The sequence below is a fragment of the Hesperophylax consimilis genome, chromosome 18, assembly GCF_061612785.1.
Source record: "Hesperophylax consimilis isolate HC1 chromosome 18, BYU_Hcon_1.0, whole genome shotgun sequence".
NCBI lineage: Eukaryota > Metazoa > Arthropoda > Insecta > Trichoptera > Limnephilidae > Hesperophylax > Hesperophylax consimilis.
Window position 1 is genome coordinate 10,344,707 of NC_142853.1, and position 24,900 is coordinate 10,369,606.

General features: G+C 35.7%; 1 protein-coding gene across 1 annotated transcript in view; it reads left to right on the forward strand.

Annotated features, from left to right (window-relative positions):
* Positions 1-24,900, forward strand: part of THADA (Thyroid adenoma-associated protein homolog) — a 51,877-nt gene that overhangs the window by 10,509 nt on the left and 16,468 nt on the right. Inside the window, exons 8-16 of the mRNA XM_089642200.1 lie at positions 2,215-2,420; positions 6,263-6,473; positions 9,561-9,716; positions 11,581-11,885; positions 17,959-18,079; positions 18,310-18,464; positions 21,831-21,998; positions 23,267-23,501; positions 24,470-24,648. Of these exons, the coding sequence (XP_089498326.1) occupies positions 2,215-2,420; positions 6,263-6,473; positions 9,561-9,716; positions 11,581-11,885; positions 17,959-18,079; positions 18,310-18,464; positions 21,831-21,998; positions 23,267-23,501; positions 24,470-24,648 (1,736 nt within the window). The remainder of the gene's footprint in view (positions 1-2,214; positions 2,421-6,262; positions 6,474-9,560; positions 9,717-11,580; positions 11,886-17,958; positions 18,080-18,309; positions 18,465-21,830; positions 21,999-23,266; positions 23,502-24,469; positions 24,649-24,900) is intronic.

Here is a 24,900-nt window from a genome sequence, read left to right on the forward strand (position 1 = left end):
TTATTTTGAATGTTATGATTGAGGCTTGTTTGTTGCTTGACTCATATTGTCATAATTCATAGCTCACCAATACTGCAGTCATAAACGATCTGATATACTTTTTACCATAATAGGTGAAAGGTTTCGTACATATGAATATACAGTGAGTTTTGCAAATTCCTAGCTGCCTTTTTGCTTATGAAAGTAGAATAGGAAATGCTAATTTTTTTTGTTTTAATCATTTTGATGCATTTCACGAACTTACAATGAATTTTTAACATTAAGCGAATTCACTGAATATACTTCTGATATATTCATAAATAACTATGTTTAATAATTTTTTTTAAAGTACACACAATACTTTTCAATAATCTTTCAGATAGCATAAAAAAATTTCAAAGATAATGTAAAAATTTGGATCAAAAGTAATGATAGGGTTTATACCGGTGCACTCACCCAAATTCGAAGTTATTGTTTTTTTAAAGTTTTTTATTCCGGATAAAAGAAAATTATATTTTCACTTGTTTACTAGAAATAACAAAAAAAAAATCATTTAAAAATTACATTACACATAAATACATAACATAACAATATTATTCACTTTCACTTTTGCTGATTGAGCATAAAAGTGAACATTTTTTTTTTAATGTACCATCACTTTTTTTAATTTTTATTGTTGTCTGGAAGGCAATTATATATGTTGCCCCCCTCGTAACCAATGGATTGCTTGCCATAGTGAGTATATATGGTGTTTAAGTTATCATGTTGCCGTGTAAAGTGTGTGTGCACTTGGGACGTTTTAATGAAATCTGTATTTGTATGTATGAGTTTATTATTTATTTTGTATATAAGATTTAACCAAACCATTCAGGGTGGTATTCATGGGTATTATACTAGCCTAGTGAGGCAGGTTTTGAGAAACCTCAACATATAACTGCATTTTTACAATAAAGATATTATTGTTATTATTGCGTAGTATGTTATTGGAAACAAATACCAAGGTATGGATATATGTATTCTTCACATTCTTATGTTTCTCTCAGGACCTCGTGTCATCTTGGGGGATGCTGTGTGGTGGAAATTTTTAAGAAAAGGTTTTTATGGGTTCTTAAATATGTCATGTTGTAGCAGGGATGACGCACAAAAGCCAGCAAAGTGGTCACCCTTGAGAAAGACCACTATTTACATTTAATGTAACATCTAACTTTGCTTGTTTAAAGACTAACAGCCTTACTAAAAAATGTGATACATATAAATATTATGCGGCGCATAAGGTCAGAACAGTTCTCTTTTCCATCTCTATCTCCTTCCCATCCTCACTCCTTTCAGCTTCATGACATACTCCTTTTGCCATAGTACTGTGGCTCCGGCAGTTAGGAGATGTAGTCTGGTCACTAAAAATGTCAACTGTATTCAAATCAGAGGCGGTTCCTTGGTACGTGCATTTGTGCATTGCACTGCTTGTCTTCAATCTCCACATAACAAATTACAACGACATCTGTGCCCCAGTGATCGATGTAAAAAATTCGTAATTCCCGTCAGGTCATTATTTGAGCTATCTTCTAGTAAAAAATCCCACGCAAGAGCAAGCGGGCGTGCATACCCCGATATGCACAGAACCAACTTTTACCATACTACTAAAACAGCGTCGGGCGGTATCGAGACAGCCCGAAGTAGCCGAAACGGTGACATGAGCGAGACAGATTACACTCTTAACGTCAAATTACGTGTTAGAGCAGTGCAGATACATAACCCATCCGTGCATTATCGAAGTGCTTTGACGACGAGTGAATTTTGCATCACTTTGATCATGCGTAATCCAATGCGTTTGGAATGGATTCGCTTAGAAATACTAATGTTCAATGTTAACGCAACAACATTAACACATTGGAACTCGTTCGCGGTGAAATCAAACGGTTTCGCTATATTTTCAACAATGAATTGAGTGTCTTTTATTTTCAAGATAATTTTGTATTATTTAATCAGTTATTTTACAAATATAACTTAGAAGATAGAATGAATTGCAGTAGGTGTTCCCATTCATTAATTTGCTCCACCTAAATTACAGACTAGGTACATTTTAAAAGTGAAATGCACTGCTGGTAATTACAGTCACGGGCCGCGTCTGATTCAAATTCAAAACATTTTGTTAATGCATTACCCAAAACTTCTAAATTTTACCTTTCTGTCATTCAGCTCATCTTCATGTATATTAATTTATATATTTTATTTCAGGTATCTTACGCCTTTGACACCCTAATGACTGAGTATTCCAAAGAGTCTTCGATGGAGAACTTGTTCAGTACTTGGATAACTCCGATCCTCAATGCAGTGATTGTTTGCAAGAGCCAGGACGACAGCAGTTCTTCTCCTACCCTCACCGTTCTGGAGGATATCCTGACTAAAGTGGTCAACTTAAACTCTTCCCTGGTTCCCTTGATGTGAGTAAATGTTACATACAAATTTACTGTGTCTTGTATTGGAAAATCTCAATAGACTAGATTAGAGTAGCCCTTTAGTTGAAGAACTGTCCCAATTAATTGAATTATCAAACAATTTACTAGTTGTACCCCGCCACCCATTGCTGTGGCTCAGTCTGTCTATGCAGATAGAGAAACAATAGCGCATGTTGCTTTTACGTCCAGCAGATGTTCAGAATTTCCTTTTTCATGAAAATTGTGTACCTTTTTGTTTGTGGCCAAATTACGTTCTGTACACAAGTGATTTTTTTTATTTATTTCAATAGTGTTAATATTTATTTTGAAGATAACCATATAACTAATAAGATAACCGCTTCAGAGACGCACGTTTTTTAATTTTAATTTTTTTTCAGATTTAGTTATTTTTATTTTCTTACTACTGAAATTTAATTCTAGTTTTGTAAATAAATCGCAATATTTACGGAGTTTTTAAAATTTCGCAAAAAAAAAAACGAAAAGTTTTTTATGACTATTTTAAAATATATTAAAACTTTTAAAAAAAATGGAAAAAAGTGGAACCAATTTTTTCGCTTCGTATCTCATCCAAATATAATACATAAATGATGTAAAGTACTTGCTGAGTAAACAACAACAACAAATAACTGTAGCCCAGTTTTTTTGTACATTTTTTTAACTTTTTAAATTTTTTCAATACCCTTCTAGTTTATTCTATCTCAGACATGATATTATTGCCGTAAATATTACTGCGACAATAACTTTCAAAGCAATTGATGTATGGCCCTCCGTGAAATCTACTAACTGACAGTTACACTAAAAACAATACTCCTAACCTGTATTCCGAAATATTATTTCAATCTAGTTAAATCTAATTTTTTTATACTTACATAATATTACATTTTGATTAAACTTGGTAAGCCCTGACAAACAAATTAATATTAAAATATAATTTATTCACAATAGATCATTATTTTTGGTAAAAACTTATAAATGGTGCCCATCTTAACTAAAAAATGTCATGTGAAACTTGTCGAATTCCGCTGCACGCAAAGGGTCTTTACAAAAACAACACTTGATTTCAATTTAAATATCTAGTGGAGACAACTAGTTAAGTCGGGGGTGGAAGTAAACATGCACAAAATAGGTTTTTAGGGTGTTAGTTTGAGTTATTTTAATAATTTATACATATTTCCTAACCTTCAAACTTAACTTTGATTGAGAAAAAATGGAACACTAATGCGTCTTTTACCATCTCCCCTGATATAAATAGATATTTCTTGTCGTATAAGTTGAAACCAAGTGCTATTTATTTATTTTTTGTGTATTAACCGCTTCATGCTTTTGAACGAGTCACGCTCGCACGCTAAATGCTTTCCAATTTCTGCTATCCCGAGTGACGCTCGCCGGTTTCGACTCGCAGCGTTCTATTTTTAGCTAACACGACTAAGGCTCGTCAAAGTTAGCGATGTATTTTAAGCAGTTTGAATTTGCCTGCAGTTTGCCTCAGAGAACAGACGTGGTTTTGAGCTGCTTATTTCGTTTTTACCACAGACATAGGAATTAATAGACGAGAAGATAATGGCGAGGGGTAAAATCAACTGTTGAAGAACGAAGGGGGTAAAGCTGACTGTGATTCGTCAATAAATCAATCTGACAGTAAATAGGCATCTCGCATTATAATATCACCATTTAGTTCTTAAAAGTAAAATCTGCTTTTGAATGAATAGACATTTTTACATGGGAGCGCAAATTACTCGCCACGTTATGAACAAATTTGCGAAGTCCAAATTTGGCAAAAAAATCTTCTATTTTCAGAGTCGAATATTTCGTTTAAGTATTTAGTTAAGACACTTTTATAAATGTTCATAATTTACTTCCCAGCAACCAACCAGCTTTGTGTTTCGCGTCCAGACGTTTCTCGATGTGATAGTATATGTTTCTACAACTGATCCATATTATACGATGTGAATATGCTTAAAATAAAGTAAAATAATGCTTATATATAGAATGTAATACGACAATAAGGAAGTTGAGTGAAAAATATTTTGACTTATAAAAAATATGTTCATGTAGATCAAAAAATATCGATTCTAAATATATAAATATATTTCTATATTATTATTCTTAGAATTAGTTAAACGTTCTTGAAAAAGCATTCAATAGCAATAGACTGTATACGCTCCACGATTGGTCGAAAGAATTCTGTCGTCACATGTGTCGTGACTTGTACGTACAACGGAACACCTATGGTGCATCTCTTTCTATTACATGAGAGATGGTCGGTTTAGATGAGAGAGGTGTATAGGCCAAAGGTTTATTTGGGTCAAATATATGTACGTATTTGTTATTATTATTATATGAAATGGATTTCTAAAGATACATATTCGTATAGTGCTTTATAATAATATGTTGTTTATTGCATAACTTAGATGTTTTTATTATTATACATGTCACATAGCATGTGATACACTTCAGGCCGCCGGCCGCTCAGAAAAGTCTCACAGTGAACTGGGCTGTAAACCGTTATTTTACTTTTGGTCTCTACTTTTCTGCGCGGTGGTCCTGAATTCGCGCGGGGAACGTCAACAAGTAGCGACGGCAATACCGTACCGGGCGTGAAAAGCAAATATTCTAACTTAAAATATTAATTTAACTATCAAATCTTAATCAATTTTCTTTTTTTTTTAATAACATCAATTATAATAGACGGTTAACATTGGTAAAAATATTACTGGAATTCCTTGTTGAAGAATTAAAATTTTTTCCATACATAATGCTTAAGCGACGTGGTTTTCACAGTTCTAATGACGTCACACTACACCCCGCCTGTTACCGCTCGGATTGCTCGTTTTGGCGGGCTTAATAAAATTTAAACTTTGAGAATTAATTTAACTATGAAAACAAACTTTAAAAAAAAAAAAAAAATACCAGTATTTAAGTTTGAATGCGAACATTGATAAAAAAAAATTAAAAAAATGGACTCAACTTCCTTATTGGGTTTATTCTCTTTTTCACATCTATTTTTACAAGTTTTCATAGCACAAGTCAACATTTTTCCGTGTTATTTCGTAAAATGAACCGATGATGCCTCGACCATAGTTCGCACAAGAATGATGACGTCACGTTTTCAAATTTCACTTGAGGCCATACGCGAGCACAGCCGGCTCCAATGGAACCGGTATGGGGAGTGGGGATAAAACGCTTTTAATCACTTAGGGCAGGTCTACTAATATTCATATGTCTATGGTTTTTACTATATTGTTTTCACATTTTCGTGTATGTAAGAATGCATCGTTTTAAAAAATATATTTATCATATCGTATGAATTTGAATTTTTTTTCAAATAAGATTCCAAAAGGAAAGTGACAGTGAATATGAAAATATTGATATTGAACATTCCGAAAGTGATTCCTCCTCGTCAATTTCGAGTTCCGCATCAGAAGAAGCACATCCCTGCCGGCCTCTCGATTTAGATGAATGAACAGAGATTGTCATCCAAGCAGACACACCAGGATCATCAGCCCCATTTGAATTTACACAAATATCATATATAAATGAGGATAATTAAATATGCTTAAATTGTTATATTTTAATTGAAAAATGTATAAACAAGTATTTTAAAAAACCTGATTTTTTTAAAAACACTTTTTATAAAGAAACCCTATCATTAAGTGGTTAAGCGTGCAGTGGAATTCAACAAGTTTTTCAATGGGATTAATGTGGTGATTTTTTTTTGTGCCTTATTCATTTTGTGAGCTGCTAAAAATCAGCAGAACGGATTAGTTAGGTGTGCGTGGCCACATATTATTTTATTAAAATATGTAATAAGTTTTCTTATATTTTAGGATATCTGCCATCTTAGAACAGAATACGCTGACTGGTAAGCAAATGAGCGAAGGACAATTGAAATGTATACTAGTATGTCTTCACGTGGCCAGGAAAATGGGGGTATTCGACTCCCAGGTCGTTTCGCAACCACCGCCCAGCAGCGACAAATGGAAAAATGTTATACAATATCATTTATTGATCAATTCGATGATTCACCACAAATCGCAGGTAATTTAAAGCCACATTTATTTATACGCCTAAAAAGGCTTTTACATAGAAGTGATACATGATGCAGTGTACATAGGAGAATATCTGTATTATACAGGAGATACTGACAGTAAATAGATGTAATCCATTGTAAAGAAGGTACAAAGTACACAATTGTGATTACAAGTATAATGAGAAAATATTAAGAAATAATTTGTAATAAAATGTAAGAGTAACATATAGTAAAAAAGGAATTACAACAAAACTACATATAAGACAAAACATTAAAACTAATTTACCAACGCCACTCTAATTTGTAGGATTCGACAAAGTGTTGGTATAGATTATGCTTAATTCTATAAATGAAGTCCATAAATAAATCAATAGCACCCCCATACTTGTTGCCCAGATCATGCATCCTATTGGTCAGTGAGTGCGTCTGATAGTTGGTCATGTATGTATTGTAGAAGAATGTTATATTTTGTCTTGTATTCCTAGTCGGCACATGGAATTTAATAGTGGCAACGATGGCAGGACTATCAATTAAGTTGTTAATGACTCTGTGTAACACAACCAGGTTTAATGATTTAGATAATAATTACTATTTTTTTTATTTATTATTAAATCAAACACTTTGTTTATAACCACAAGTTAAATTCAAACAAAAAAAAATTGCTAATTTTGTTCAATCATGAATTACTTCTTCTTATGGTGCACTCTCCTATTGAAAATTGGCTATCATTACAGTACTGATCTGCCTCGCAAGCAGGGCCAGCCCTGGGAAGTTGCAATCGGCGCAGTCAGTCCGCTCCAGGTGCTGACTTGCCAAGGCTCTGATGATATCTTTTTTTTTTTACACTAACCCCACACAGTAGGCCCTGAGGAAAATAATTTCCTTCAGAGCCTATGTCATCTTTTAGGATACTGTGTAGGGGTCTTTAAGGAGAGGAAGTTCTGGGAATGTAAAAAGTATGCAGTGGCACGCCACTAACAATTCAAAGGGCTATGTGCAAATGCCCAACTAGCGCCCAGAACCTTTTTTTGATTTGATTTAATGGATTCCTTCGTAATCCTCTAACTAGCTAGGGCTTATAACAAGACCTTTCATGTGTCTAACTAACTAGTACTGCGGCTCATTTGGCCTTATTACTATTACCATCTGATGGTTGTATTTACTTGACTGATTTTACATTACTTTAGTGTGTTTTATGAGGAAAATTTTTTAACTGGATAAAAACCTCATACAAATGAAAAGGAAAAAAAAAAAAAAGTTCTGAACTTTTTACTCAATTTAGCCATTATGATTTACTGTCTGTAAATATTTCATCGTTGGACTGCGTCCTTTTCGCTTTGATTGTCCTGCTGCACCTATATATCTCTGTTTACTTGCATATCTACCTGTTGGGAGAAAACAGTTTATATAGTGTTATGAACTGGGGTTTGCGGACTCTACGATTGGAGCCAGTGCCGGCTTTTTCAGCGTCAGTAGGTAGAATCATGGGACTCTCATTATTCAGCTCAGGTTTGGGTCGGCAGGTTATGCCTTTACACGGGGAACATTCAACAATTCAAGACTCCACTTCCCTCGTCAAATGAAACACCTATGGGAATGATTAATGAGTGCATTTACAGTCAACAGGTACATAGAATAACACAAAATGGGGACACAATATACATCCTAAATTATTCCTGGCTGATTGAATTGAACAATCCTCTTTCTCATATTGGCTCTGTCTGGCAGACGTGTTTAACAGACATTAAAAGAAGGCACATAATAGGGCAAAAGGTTTGGTGTACGCTTACATGAGTTGTCCCGGGGAATGCAGGAGTTGCGAGGCCAGCGAGGTGTTACTTCCAGACATTGTAGAGTGGAAACCAAGTTTGTAATCGTCTACGCGCGCATAACGGGCGCGTGCTTGACTATGGTGATGTTGCAGAACCGGGGGCCGGCGCTCAGCGTCCGAGACCAGTTTTGGAATTGTAAACCGCACGTGTGGTCGAGCCCAGAGTTAGAATTGAAGTGTCATGGCGGGCGGCCACTAAAACCGTTGGGGTTTTGGCGTTGGTGCGCAGTAAGATGTGCGTCGTTCTGCACCGCCTAGTTCTGCGTTGAATTTACTTTCGTGGGGTTTTTAAAATGTGTTTGAGAGATCTGTTTCGTGACAATAGTTATATTTTTTTATGGAAAACTGGTACTTCTGTACCTCTGTCAGATTCGAGAACTTACTGGTCGAGTCGGACGGTATGAGAAAGTACCATGCGGTTCCTGAAGGTACCTCCGCCGACTACTAGAAATCTCAATGTAACAGGCGAATATATAAATGCAGCAACAAGCGCGTTACGAAGCAGTTATCTCAGAAACTTCATCGCGCTATTCAATACATTTCAACAATTCTTTCGCACTGCGATCATTTTATAATTTTCAATTTTAACTTGCGCTGTTTAAAAGTTAGTCATGGCTGGTTTATTCCCACCGACAAAATAAACCTTTCTAAAAAGATTACATCTTTTTATTTAAACAACAACGAACACACCCTCAACCTTCACAACAGGTATGAGGGTAAGTAGGAATCTAGGGATAAGTGTATCCAGGAGTGACGGAAATATGAAAATATCCCTCGGCGTATAATCGGCTATAAATGCGGCGCGAAGCGATGGATTGGAAGACCAGTTGGAGAGGTCAAAGGGTCTCTCCAAACTAGCCTCTCCCGATCTGGCACGCCACACGGCTGAAACACACATCACCTGATGAACCCAGGCACCCCTGTTAAATCACGAAACATAGCGAACCACTTGGGGTGACCTATGACAGAGTTGTTCATCCAATAAATGATTCCCGAGGCGGCGGTTCCCAAACCCGCCTCCAAAGTTACGTATAATTTTTTTTTAAAGGGCTTTTCTGACATGACTGTGGTGAGATAGAGATATATACGACCTAAGTTTATTAAGGTATTAGAGGGAGATGTGAATAAATGTCAATCGAAAGTTTTTTGTGTGATAAACGATATCCATCCTGAACTTAAATATTAGTTTGCGAAATAATGTTTATCATTGTTGACCTAATTTGCTATGATATAATAAATTCTTTCAATGTGTTTTCTATTTCAGATAAGACTATTGGCTTTCTCCCTGATTGTGAATCCTCACAAGACCACAGAGACCTTCACGGAGAAAGAACTGGACTTGATACTGACTTTCCTGCATTATAACATCAATGTGCAGTCTCCTGCCACTCGCCAAAGAATTATTGCTATATCTAAGAAGGTTTGTTCTCACTACATACTTGCACTACTTCAGGTGTTAGAATCACAGAGGATATTTTTTGTAGGTTTTTATTAAGTTATAAAAAAAAATTACATTTTTATGTCTAGTATAAACCTTTTTACAACTTATTTCTATTACATTACTTTATAATACATCTAAAACTTATCCTGTTGTGTTCGCACAAACAGTCTCCAACTCACCTTGGAAGGAGTTTTATAAATAAGAGGTTCTTTATATTAATCAGGGATTTATTTAATACTACGCGTATTATATTGGTGACTCGTTAGTCGACCTAACTAGGAGCTAGCTAAATGGAATCTGGGCCAGTGAAATTGTCCGAGAGCCCTCGCACTGTCCATGGCGACTACCGGCCACTGGCTCCATCTTGCGGACCTCCCCGCAAGCTCCATGCACCGCCATCTGTGCGTGCTTCTACAAAGCCTCCTAACCTAATACATAGTATTTAGGCATAACCCACGAAAAGCAGCAAGGCTTTCAGTTTCTTTAACATCTGTCGGTAATTCATTAAAAATCTTAAATCCTTTAGAGTCACAGACATAGGAATTAATAGACGAGAAGATAAAGGCGAGGGGTAAAATCAACTGTGGAAGAACGAAGGGAGTAAGGCTGACTGTGATTCGTCAATAAATCAATCTGACAGTAAATAGGCATCTCGCATTATAATATCACCATTTACTTCTTAAAAGTAAAATCTGCCTTTGAATGAATAGACATTTTTACATGGGAGCGCAAATTACTCGCCACGTTATGAACTAATTTGCGAAGTCCAAATTCGGCAAAGTAAGGCAGCTTCTATGTTCAGAGTCGTAGTTAGTTTCAGAGTATTTAGTTAAGACACTTTTACAAATATCTCATAATTTACTTACCCCAGTAAACAACGATGAGCACACTTGAGAATCGCTACATTGTGATGTGATAGTATATGTTTCTAAAACTGATCCACATAATACGGTGTGAATAAGCTTAAAATAAAGTAAAATAATGCTTACTTATGGAATGTAATACGACAATTGGGTTTATTCTCTTTTTCACATCTATTTTTACAAGTTTTCATATCACAAGTCAACATTTTGCCGCGTTATTTCGTAAAATGAACCGATGATGCCTCGACCATAGTTCGCACAAGAATGATGACGTCACGTATTCAAATTTCACTTGAGGCCATATGCGAGCCCAGCCGGCTCAATGGAACCGGTATGGGGAGTGGGGATAATACGCTTTTAATCACTTAGGGCAGGTCTACTAATATTCATATGTCTATGTTTAGAGTAGAGATTATTATGGGTTCCCGACAAATTTGTTTTTAGAAGTCTAAAATCTCCCCAATTTCTTTTGGGCCATGTATTGCGAAAATTTGCATTCAAACATGTATTTCGGTATATAATATGCAATATTTTATTACTTTATTTGAAGTACCTTTATCAGCCTTTTCATGTGTTATTTTACAAACATTTAAACTGAATTTATGTAGATGGCCTGTAATATTCCTTTCTATTTTGTATTTATCAAAATCTTCAATGCTGTATGTTTCAAATTCGGTAATCTCCAATGTTATGTTATCAAAAGCCCAACTTTAATACAATTTATCTGAATAATCTGATGGTTTTCGGGCGTATTTATGTTGTCACCCTGTTCTAACTCGGCTGAATTATATGTAATATGTAACCATATTTTTTTAAATAATATATTTCTTTCAATAAATGCACAATAGATATTTTCAGTTTTCTCTAAATAAATGTTTATTTCGATTACCGACTTTGCAAGTGTCTAGTGCCCTGTAATATGGCTGATGTCAAAGAAAATTTTATCTTCTTTTATAAAACTTACGATTTTGTTATTTTAGCTTATGAAACGGTGGAAAGATAGTTTCGACGTCATCCTGAGGAATATCGGCATTTTTCAAACAAAGATAAAGGTCTTGCTTAATAATGATACCACTGGCAACGAAAAAGTTAAGCCATTTTTGATGAAATTCACCGAGACTATATACCAACTGGTAGACTTGAGGAATGCGTATATCAAGTTTATTGAAAAATTGTGGACATTTTGCCTTGGGAACATATTTCCTGGAGCTAACTTCAGTAGGAGGAATATTTCCTTACAGATCTTGGTTTTGTGTCAAGAAATGAAATCGCCGCATATATCCTGGTAAGTCCATAGTTTTATTCCTAGCTTTTTTTCACTGTGTTTCCAACAAAAGAAACTCATTTCGAAGTTATACCAATACACTGAATAGATAATATGTATATATAATAATAGATAGAAATGTAGATCTGAATCAGAGGTTCCCAAAGTGGTCTATATGGACCCCCAGGGGTCGATATAGGCTTGCTGGGGGTCAATGTCAGCGAGAAAAAAAATTGGGGGTCCACGAGATTCAAATGGGGGTACATACAGCGGACCCCCATTTACCTCAAGTCAACATTTAGTAGATGACACAATAGACCTAACACAAATATAATTGACTGAGAAATTACTTATTTGATATTTGTATTTTTATATTTCGTAAGGTGTCAATTGAGGTATATAAATAGAGTCTACGTTCCTCTTCTCGTCAGAATTAATATATTCAAGCAAAACATTGCACATTGGAAGCCTCGAATTTTTCTAGTTCGCCGACTTGTTTTTGAAAAACGTCCAGGGTAATAATGACATTCAACATTTAAATGCACTTCAAACAGACTTCAAAACTAAGTTTGAGGACATTTTGACTAAATGACTGGAAATGGAACGTTAAAGAATCGGATATCAAGTGACAAGAAGAACTGACCGGAGTAAGCACCGACAAAGAACTTGGCAGACAGGGGGGGGTCTATGGAAAAAAATATATTTGGCAAGTGGTCTATGGGGCAAAAAGGTTTGGGAACCTCTGATCTGAATGGAAACCTATGTTGACACTGACATACATAGTACCTTTTGACTATTAGATTCAGACAGCCAATCAACATTGTGTATTCTATCTCTCTTACACTGCCTGACATTGTGTATCGCCATTCCATTTGATTTTGTATTGAGAGACCGAATTTCTGATTTACATCCAATTGGTCTGACTTTTGGTCACGAAACACGTCCACATACATTTCTTGTATTCTTTGAACTAATCGTTAATTTGTGAACATCTTAGCATGAGTACTTTTGAATTTCGAACTGTTCGTTAGTTTAGGTGATATACAGGGTGTATCGGCACTAACCCGACAAACTTTAACCAGCTATTCCTTAGCACATTTGGAGTAAAAAATGTTATGTGCACTTTGCTGTCCGGTAACGTTTTTTTTAAATAAAAAATTAATTAAACATATTTTCACCACATGTCACCACTGTTTTATTTTTTGTCAAAGTTTGAAAGCAACATCGCAACTTAACTCGCGTGTCGCTGCGAACGAAGCCCGTATTACATAATCCAGTACCAGAAAATAAATATTTTATTTAACAATAATGATTATTCACATTTTTCGTATGCGAATCACTGATTGTCTTCTTGTATTGTACACATCAGTTTTATTTTTGTATCTAAATTGTTTCACCTCTGGAATGCTCTGGTTTCACCTCTTACGCGTTTCACGTATTAAATAGTCTAATTTTGAAACTAAGAAACTAATTAGTAGATTTCCTGAATTTATAATCGAAGTCCAATAATTCTGAGCACTTTTAAAAACAATTTTCCTCACTTAGGTACTTATCAATAATAATAATTGGATTATTTGAACAGCGCCGTTGTTTTTTAAATCCCCGTAAGTGCTCTGTCAAAATGTTACTTGCTAGGCTATCCTACAACGTATATTTTTTAATAAATTTAGTTATTTACAACTTCGCGGAATGTGATTTATGAATATTATTGCTTATGTTAAAAGCCTTTCAGAATTACCGGAATATAACAAGCAGCTTGACACACTTAAGTTTATTTCCACTAATTTGAAGGTACAAAGAATGTATAGTTTTAAAAACAATCCCGATGAATCAAAAAACGGTTCATATAAAACTGCTGCGCAACACACTCACACAAACGTCATGACTGCATTGGATTGAACACCTGCAAATGAATGCTGCCAGATTGCTAATTTATTTACATAATAATTATTAAATTTTATTTAAAATATCGCAAATTTTTTTTAAAATCGACAATAAATTACAACTATAATTTAAAAAAATATTCTTAACCCCACGCTTTTTCGTAATTGATTAATTAATTCAGAATTTAAACGTTGCTTGAAATGACTAGCCGTATTTGGTGACCAGATCTGAATATCCAGGTTTAGAATTTAAACAATGCTTGAAATAACTAGCCGTATTTGGTGACCAGATCTGAATATCCAGGTTTAGAATTTAAACAATGCTTGAAATAACTAGCCGTATTTGGTGACCAGATCTGAATATCCATGTTTAGAATTTAAACAATGCTTGAAATAACTAGCCGTATTTGGTGACCAGATCTGAATATCCAGGTTCAGAATTTAAACAATGCTTGAAATAACTAGCCGTATTTGGTGACCAGATCTGAATATCCAGGTTTAGAATTTAAACAATGCTTGAAATAACTAGCCGTATTTAGTGACCAGATCTGAATATCCAGGTTTAGAATTTAAACAATGCTTGAAATAACTAGCCGTATTTGGTGACCAGATCTGAATATCCAGGTTCAGAATTTAAACAATGCTTGAAATAACTAGCCGTATTTGGTGACCAGATCTGAATATCCAGGTTTAGAATTTAAACAATGCTTGAAATAACTAGCCTTATTTGGTGACCAGATCTGAATATCCAGGTTTAGAATTTAAACAATGCTTGAAATAACTAGCCGTATTTGGTGACCAGATCTGAATATCCAGGTTTAGAATTTAAACAATGCTTGAAATAACTAGCCGTATTTGGTGACCAGATCTGAATATCCAGGTTCAGAATTTAAACGTTGCTTGAAATGACTAGCCTATTTGGTGACCAGATCTGAATATCCAGGTTCAGAATTTAAACATTGCTTGAAAAAACTAGCCGTATTTGGTGACCAGATCTGAATATCCAGGTTCAGAATTTAAACGTTGCTTGAAATGACTAGCCGTATTTGGTGACCAGATCTGAATATCCAGGTACTTCCTCACCTTCCACTCCTTCCCTTAGCCATAAAACTTTCCCCAATTCAACATAAAAATTGTGTAGATATATCGGATGTAATGAAATGCATGATAATTAGACCCCAAAATACTTAATTATTCAGGGAAATAAACCCCTGAGTCAGCAGTTGGAAATACCAACGACATTAAGTGAAATTTTAAACAATGCAATAATAGGAATTAGCGAATAATAATTTACGACAATTTACTCGGAAATCAATAAAGCCAGGATAATAAAAATAGAAAGTTATCACTTACGTCGTCTGTAAGTGGCTTCATCACAGTTTGATAATGCCGTCAGAAGGTGAAACAGCTGTCACGCGTAATAATAATTACAACTAGCAGAACTTGTTTATAAACACATTGTTTTTATAAATTTAATAATAAAACTGTTAAAAATTTAAAAAAATCTCTAAATTGAAATGGAGTTCTACAAACTAAACTTAAAATCAAATAAATTTATTGCGAAGGTTCAAAGTACTGTACTGTAATATTATATTTAATAATACTTGGAAATATTTTAATAATTTTTTACGTGTTTAAAAGTCAGATTAAAGCGATTAAAAAACCCACCTGGCAATTCTTATTCGAGTTTCGTTGTATACTTACGTATTGGCGCGCTTTACAATCACAATGGTATGGCATCATTCGTCTCATTTTTAACTATTATTATTTAGTGTGTAGGAAAGAGCGAAGATGGTTTTCGACACACTTGCTTATAAAAGCCCACACGGGACTTGAGACAGAATACGTGTGAAAGAGATGACAGTAGCGCGGCGTTGCCAAGTACTTTACCCCTATACTGGGGGCAGTAACGGAGTGTGGAAATTTTATTTATTTTTTGTTTTTAAAAGAAAAAAAATGTTACCGGACAGCAAAGTGCCCATAACATTTTTTACTCCAAATGTGCTAAGGAATAGCTGGTTAAAGTTTGTCGGGTACGTGCCGATACACCCTGTATATTCTGAAATATTAAATTTGCTTTTTTCCATTTACCAATTTTGTTGTTTTGCTTTTGAGAATAGACAACCATATATTTTTTAATGTTTTCCATTCACAATTTGAAGAACTAAATTAGCCTCCGTATTTCAAAGCTAGTTTACAGATTTGGTAATTCTTTAGGCTTATGAAAAGATATATTTACTCCATTAAAATTTAAGCCAAGTTTTTTCTACTAGCAGTAATTATGTTATTAAAAAATCGAGAATAATTCTAGGTTTTATTTTGAATTATGAAAAAAATCATGATTTTCATGTTTTTTAAAATATCAATCGCTTTAACTTTATAATGAACAAAATATTACAATATTTTTATTCAGGAAAACTTTGCCACTATTTCATGCAGCGCCATATTATGTTTTCGTCACTTGCAAATATATGTTTTTTTTTAATTTTAAATTCCATTTCGAATGTCCTAATTCCGGATTTCAAAAAAACACTAAATACTAAAGGCAAGTTGTTTTGCAGAATTTGAAAAATTCATCAAAATTTAAAGTTAAATTACTTCTGTGAAGCAACTGTCCCATAATGATGTAATAACAGAACTTGAATAGACCTTTTATGAGTGGAAGGGGGTGCATGGACCAGATCTTCTCATTGCGTATGCTCACTGAGAAGTTTCTGGCAAAAAACCAGAAACTTTTCTGTGCCTTTGTAGATTTACAAAAAGCATACGACCGAGTCGACAGGAAAAAGCTATGGAAGGTGTTGTCCAAGTATGGATTGAATACGAATCTGACTCAGGCAATTGCGTCTCTGTATGAGGGAAGCGTTGCATGTGTTAGGGTAAACGGTGGTTTTACGGGATGGTTTGATATCACAAAAGGTGTTAAACAAGGCTGCGTAATGTCACCGTGGTTATTCAATCTATACATGGATAATTGTATGCAAGAATTGAAAGAGGTGGGATTGGGCGCGAATTTGAATAATTTGAAAGTATGTTGCCTGTTGTATGCTGATGATGCGGTGCTGATTGCTAATAGTATAGATGATCTACAGTCTCTCGTGTCTAGGATGAACGAAGTATGCATGAAGAATGAGTTAATGATGAATGTAAGTAAGTCTAAAGTAATGGTGTTTGAAAGAGAGAGTACGAAAACAGTGTGCAATATAATTGTGAATGGGGAATACTTGGAGCAGGTGGATGAGTTTGTGTATTTAGGAAGTATGTTTACGAGAGATGGGAAGGCTGACAGAGATATCGAAAGAAGGGTAAATGCAGGTAATTCCGTTAATGGAGGACTAAACGCCGTAGGCGCTAACAAAAAATTGTCCAAAGAAGCGAAGTTAGCAGTCCACAACGGAGTGCTGGTACCTTCCTTGATGTATGGAAGTGAGGCATGGAACTGGCAAAGAAAGGATGAAAGTAGATTAAATGCTGTTGAAATGAGATCCCTGAGGCGTATGTGTGGTAAAACCATGTTTGATCGTGTGAGGAATGTGGAGATCCGCAAAGAGTGCAAGGCTGATGTAAGCGTAATGAGTAAGATTAAGAAAGGTATGCTTAGATGGTTTGGGCATGTAGAGCGAATGAGCGAAGATAGGAGTGTAAGGAGGATATATGATGCAAATGTGAATGGTAGCAGAAGTCGGGGACGCCCGAGGAAGACATGGCACGATCAAGTGAATCAGATACTCGAGTCGGGCCATGTCAAGAGTCAGAATAATAGAAGAGTATGTATGAGACGATGTATGAATGTGAATGAGGCAAGGAGTGTGTGCCAAGACCGAGTTGTTTGGCGGTCCGTCCTCTCTGCCTACCCCTGCGGGGAAACGGCGTGATGGTTAGTTAGTTAGTTAGTTAGAATAGACCTTTTACAAAACTTTAAAATTTGATGAATTGTTCAAATTCTGTGAATTCTGTTCTGAAGTCATATAATCATAGTCAGAGCCGGCCCTGAGTCAAACGGCGCTTGGCGCTAGTACAAACATCAAGGGCGCTGTATTAGGTATTACCTGCACCTTGGCTCCTCGACTCCTTGGCGTCTTGGCAAGTTGGCGCCCAGAGCGGGATATTTCATGCATGAAACTTAAGCTTGTTTCACTATGGTAGTATTTTTCGATCTCTCTAATAGACATGTTTTGAATTATTTAAAATGTTTGCAACTTAATATTTAGGAAGTGGACACGGAACAATGAGAATTCTCTTTTGGATTACTTGGATGATAGTTATGAATGTAACAAGCAGTTAGTTGTAGAGCTGTTGCAGCACTGTCCCCTTAAAAGCTTTCAATACAATGTAAGTTGAATAATCCTTATTCTTATTTTGATTGTTTTTGGCTACCACGCTATTTATTTATATGTACATATTTAATTAATTAAAGCATGGTGATTCATTGAGAAATATTGAACTTCGTACTACTATTCCAAAGATCTAAATAGAAAAAAAAAAATTTTCTCTTATTATCCGTAACTCGCCGACATGCTTTTTAAACTATGTCGAAACTCTTTGTTTTCTGTTTATTTCAGAATAGGGAAAGCATCGTGCATATTTTGGAAGATACTTTAAAACTTGCCTCCAGTGTCAAACCAACAGATTGTTTGACTTCAGCGTACAAACTGGAGCTTCTCACTAAGTTTCCCCAAGAACTGCTGCCTGTCTTACATAATCTGACGGAAGAAAGGTAAGTGAACGATACAACTTGATGATATAAATGTAATAGCCGAGACTTATTGTAACTGAATCTGGTTACGCCAATACGCATTAATTTACACATACATCTTATGTACACATATATACATACCTGCGACCACTGTACTGAGATAGTATTGTTGTCCTTTTCTCCTACCTTCCTATCTATTCTTGCACCTTTCTGTGCACTTCGCAATCATTCTGTTACAATAACCCGAACCGCATAGCTCACTATAAAAAACCGCACCCGCGCGAGATCCTATCTCGCTTACCTTATTACATTTTCATCCACGCCGATATCGTGCAAACCGTTATGTGTTCAGTGCCATTGCTGTGAGGAGAATGAACAGGAAGAAAACGAGTGACCTTGTTCCTAATGGTGAGTCCTTCCTTCCATACAACATATTATTGTCTCATGTGCAGTGGCAACCCAAAAACCAAGTTAACAATTATAGACCAATATCCCTGTTGAGCGCTATCTCAAAAATTATTGAAAAAAATCTTTAAAAATAGATTAAGTAATTACATAGAGAACAGAAAACTTTTAAGCAAAAATCAGTTCGGCTTTCGATCGGGGAGAGGTACGGACGACGCCATAGCACAACTCACAGAACATATTTCTAATAATATAGATCGTGAAAAGAAAAACATCGCAATATTCTTAGACCTAGCCAAGGCTTTTGATACAATTTCTCATAAAATACTCCTCAAAAGACTACAAAATATTGGAATTGTAGGTATGCCATACGAATGGCTAAAGAGTTACCTAGCAGGTAGAAGCCAGCAACTCAAAACTGGTAAAACTTTGAGTAACTCACTAGGCACTAACTTTGGTGTACCACAAGGAAGCACATTGAGACCCCTTCTATTTATAATCTATATCAATGAGTTGTGCGAGCTACCAATCGGTTTTAAAATTATTACATTCGCAGACGATACGGTAGCTATCTTTGAAGGAGATGACTGGACTGACACACACAAACTTGCTGAAAGTGGAATTAATGTGACAAAACAATGGCTCAACAAAATCTACTAACACTGAACACTTCTAAAACCAAATACATGAGATTTAGCTCAACTATAAAGGGACAACCTAGTACAACACACACAATAAAAACACATAATCATGACTGTAACTCCTATAATACTGAACCTAACTGCAATTGTGAAGATCTTGAATGTGTGAAAAACATCAGGTACCTAGGTGTTATAATAGACAATCATCTTAAGTGGAATTATCACATTGACAATCTTACAACTAGGGTAAAAAAACTTACTCATATTTTCTTTGCAGTGCGAAACATAATTAGACAAGTAGATCTAAGAAAAATATATTTCGGACTGTGCAACCCCCTCTTAATGTATGGTTGCATTGGCTGGGGAGCATCAGGAAGATCAATTCTAGATCCGCTTATGAAGGCCCAGAAATCAATAATTAGAGTCATAATGCGCAAACCATATAGGTTCTCGAGCGATGAGCTCTTTAAACAATTTAATGTACTTGATGTTCGTCAAAACTATTTAAAAAAGGTTATTATCCATGTACATAAAAATCTAGACAATATTAATAAAATTGACCATAAACACATCACAAGAAGCCACACCAGAAATGACCTTATGATCCCAACGAGCAATACGGCAAAGTATCAAAAGACACACACATACTTGGGACCTAAACTGTACAACAAAATCCCCCCTGAATTAAACATAAAAACTTGTAATATTTCATACATAGGCCCAATAATAACTAAATGGTTGATTGGACTGGGCAGAGGAGAATCTGAAAAAATGTTAAAAAACGTCACGTAATAAATAGACATAGGGGGCATTTCACTATCTCTGATTATGTTCTGACTAAGCACTAATCCGCGGATTAGTCATTTTTTCGTTTTCACTATATCTGAATAACGCTAACGCTCGGGTTAAAGTTCGATTTGACTAATCAGTGCTCGAACCTCACGTTAGGCGCTATTCCTCGAATCAAAGATGGCGTCAAAACATTCCGAGTTTGACAGCGGAGAAGTGAGTCGAATTTTGTTGCGAATTATTATGGATACCGAGGTTTTTGATTTACAAAAGCAGGTGAAAGGGCGGCGATGCGAAGGCCGCGAGTTTTAAGAGCTCGAATGAATTTGAATGCTTGTATGATCCATCCTGAATTATTTGATTGTGTTCAAAATAAGAAACAATGTATTAATTCGACACGAATCTATCTAAAATGACCTGATAATCAACATAACATAACCAAAAAAATGCACACTTTGCGGTGTGCGGACTATGGCGGGAAACTGGATGACGGCGTTGACCACAGATCAATTGGCGTTGACGCTAGCATTCCATAGACATTGCGGCAAAACATGACAGGCGTTGCAATAGATGGGGTAACTGCAAACATTTAGCGATGTTGCCAGACTATTTCGAGTGTTATCTATCCGGAAGCTCGGCAACAATGGTGAAACGGTCGCCGTTGAATAACGAAGTTATTCTGATCTTTAAAGCCAGCCAACGGCTAGCTAGTCAGATGTTTAGCCCGACATAGTGAAATACCCCCTTAGACTAATCACACACTATATATATCTTCCATTATTCTAATTATTGCTCATACACAACAGCTCAAGTTCGACTCTATTATAAGATTGTAACGATTAAACATCACAAATTAAAATATTAATGAGATATATTATAGACAAATCACACACTTTTTTTTTTTTTTTTTACAGTGAATACCTCACAAGAGTCCCAACTGCTCCCGTCTGGAGCCAGTGAGACTATGGCATCCCCAATTGGGGGATGTTGTGAGGCTGAAGGTAAGTGGGGAAGGGAAAGAGGAAGGTGGGGAAGTACCTGGCTATTCAGATCTAGTCACTAAACACGGCTAAAGCCATTTGGAGCAACATTTCAATTCTGAATGGTGGTCTTACACCAGGGCGATACTGGTAGTATCTTCCACTCTGGAACGTGCCGCAAATATACTATATATTATTTTAATTAATTAATTGTGAAATAACACAAATTAATCAAATAAAATTTATTTGCGCACGCCGGGTTCGAACCCGCGACCTTCGGAATGGCAGTCCAATGCGTTACCACTGGACTATGCCGGCCGTCTTACTTACTTTCACATATTTTTTGGTTCCTTGGAACGGGCAATTTGCCTAGTTAGGAACCAATAATTTCGACCTGACAAGGTACAATAATCTATAATCACAAAATAATCACAAATTACACTAACATTCAAGGTCCTTGACAAACATTTTTTACACTCTTAAAACGACATAACATAGCATATTTTACACACCACAATCTGTAATGTCTGTGACCATTCTTGGAAAATAACTTATGGATTTTATTTTTTCAGGGGGAATATTCCTTATAAGGTCCAGTACTTGATGATCAAGGTTCTCATGAAGAATCTAGCCAATGAAATGGATGTTGCTCGTGATAATATTTTGATGGCGGCCGCCAAAGGTCCAATGTACGGCCTGCTATTTTGCATCAAACATCTCTTGGACGATGTCAACTTTGGGTAGGTAATTGTAGTAACTAGCTAACTAACCATCATGCCATTTTTCCGTAAAGGCCGAGAGAATGAAATGCAACACAACTCTGTAATGGCACATACTCCTTGCTCCATAAATATTCATATTTAAATACTTTTATATTATAGGACATGTTCTTGACATGATCCGATAGAAGTATTTGTTTCATCGTGTCATATTTATCTTCTTGGAGTATTCCCGACCAGAGGCGGTTCCTTGGTACGTGCATTTGTGCATTGCACTGCTTGTCTTCGGTCTTCACATAACAACTTACAACGACACCTGTGCCACGAAAGTACGCTGCAGTCGTAATTCCCGCCAGGTCATTATTTGAGCTATGTTCTAGTACAAGACTCCCGCGCAAGAGCAAGCGGACTGTGCATACCACGATATGCACAGAATAATTATAATTAGAGCAGTTCAGATATATAACTCACCCCGTGCATTACCAAAGCGCCTTGACGGTGAGTGATGTGTCTGGAATGTATTTGCTTAGAAATACAAATGTATAAAGTTAGCGCTACTGCGATGAATTCAAACGGTTTAGCTATATTTTCAATGATGAATTGCGTGTACTTTACTCCCGAGATGATTTTGGGAACGCTCACGTAGCAGTATTATTTAATCGAGTATTTTACAAATATAACCTATTAGATAGTATGAATTACAGTAGGTACCCCCATTCATTAATTTTCTCCACCTATATTACACACTAGGTACATTTTAAATGTGAAATGCACTGCTGGCAACTTTTCTTCTTTTAACTACTTGCGTATCATTTATTGAAATTCCTTTCTATGTCCATTCACTATTGCCATTATTTACTAGATCAGAATATCCAAGTACTACCTTCCTCTTTCTCTTCCCAATGACTTTCCGCAATATGCCATAAAGAAGTTGCATGAAGTCAGTCGCCTCTCCAAGGTAGCTGCGAAATTTTTGAATCTTATATTTCGTAATAATTTCCAAAAATTTGTTGGCTAGTGTAAAGGGCTGTTTTAACTAATGTTTCCGATAGCCTTGCAGGAACACCTTTAACCCCTAGAGCAATTTTGGGAGATATTTCTCCCAGATGTCAAACATTTGTGGAGACTTTTTGTGATTGCAATTGAGAAATCCTCAATTTGACAGTTCTTTTAAGAGAAATACATTGCAATAAGTGGCTCTAGGGTTAACAACGTTAGAGGAACACCCCAACAGGACAAAGCTGTCCTCAATATTAAAATGTGTAAGTTTTTATCTTCTTGATTTACAGGATCATCGCCTCAAACACCAAATGGTCTTCAGTTGTCTGTCAGTTGATCCAGGTATCGTTCGAGGTGAACGAAATCGTTGGTCCAATAGTGAATAACTCATCTCCCGAGGGCCACCTGCCCATGGACTTCAATGCCGGCACAACACAGGATGAGGGAAACGGAGTTCAGCTGGACTGTGGGATGAAGGTCACGGCGCAGATGGTGCTGCTGTGCGCGTGGAGGTCTGTTAAAGAGGTTTGTCATTAAATCTGCAATTATGTGCTCTTACACTATTCTTTTCGTTTTCTTGGGGTCTTATTGTTGCCAGCTGCTAAATGTGAACAAACTTATTTCCCTGTAGTCAGGTTTGCCAGCTCATTGGGAACAATGGCGGCTAGCGATAAGGAGCGTTGGAGCAACGCACTCCCTAAATTTCTGTCAATCTTAAAATAATACACAATTATCAACCAATAATACTACAAAAAATCAAAGCAAATAACAGTAATAAGTTAAATTTAACTGGCTCGAACTTTCATTCTTTGTATCATGTGTCGTAAGTCAAGTGATGCAAGCGGCTTCCATTTCGCTCATCGAGAAATGTTACCTGGGAGCATCAATTATTTATTCGCGCAGAGCGTGATTATTGACCATAGTATTGAAATTTCTCCGAAACATGAACGGCACTCACCAATGCCTCGGAACTCTTCGGCGAGGCAGAAATACCCAAGGACACAATACGATTATTTGTCCCATTCAGATGGCGCCACTTTAGTTCACAGTTCACATACTGATAATTCCAGCAGGTCGATTTAAGCTTAGACAGACAATATTTTTAGCGCACCACCCATTTTTGTGAGTACAAACCACCACTGATTGGGAACCCGTGAAAATTTTTCTTGAGGCCTTCCCGTTGCCAACTGCAAAATGGAAACAAAATTTGACTGTTGCATTTTTCATTTTTAATAGCTATATAGGTATCTTAAAGTAACAATGTTTAGTTGGAATTATATTTTGAAAAAAAAAATTTTAACATGTTTTTTTTATCCTTTTGAAGTCATTTATCAAGAAAGTTGGTTAGTAAATTGCAAAAAATACAATTATTTTTTGGATTTTTATTGGTACAAGTAATTCTAAATTTAGGTAATGTTAATCAGCGAAATAATTTCGGAAAACATTCTACTTTTATAAATTGTAAGTTCAATTGGTTTGAAATTTTTTTCCAGGTGTCACTTTTGCTTGGAGAAATATCGAACCGAGCAGTCATCTTTGAAAATGAAGTGGGAACGATAGATGAAAAGACGGTTTTAGAAATTGGCGAACATTTTACCAATTTGCTATCAGAAACAAAACACCGTGGTGCTTTCGAACAGGCGTATCTAGGATTTTCTAAACTATGTTCCAGGTATGATTTTTTTCTATATTTTCAGATTATAATAAGTATGTTTGCAAGTGACGAAACAACGAGTTAAAATGGCTTCCTTGCCAAGTGAATAAGATATATTTTAGTGTGCTAGGAGCATTTTTTATGTTCAAAATACCATAAATTTCTAATAGTATATAGGTACCTATCTAATATCTTTTATTTTATTTTTTACAAACTCTTAATGCCTTTTAGACATTTTATAAGCACTTCATTCTTCCTTATACTACTTTA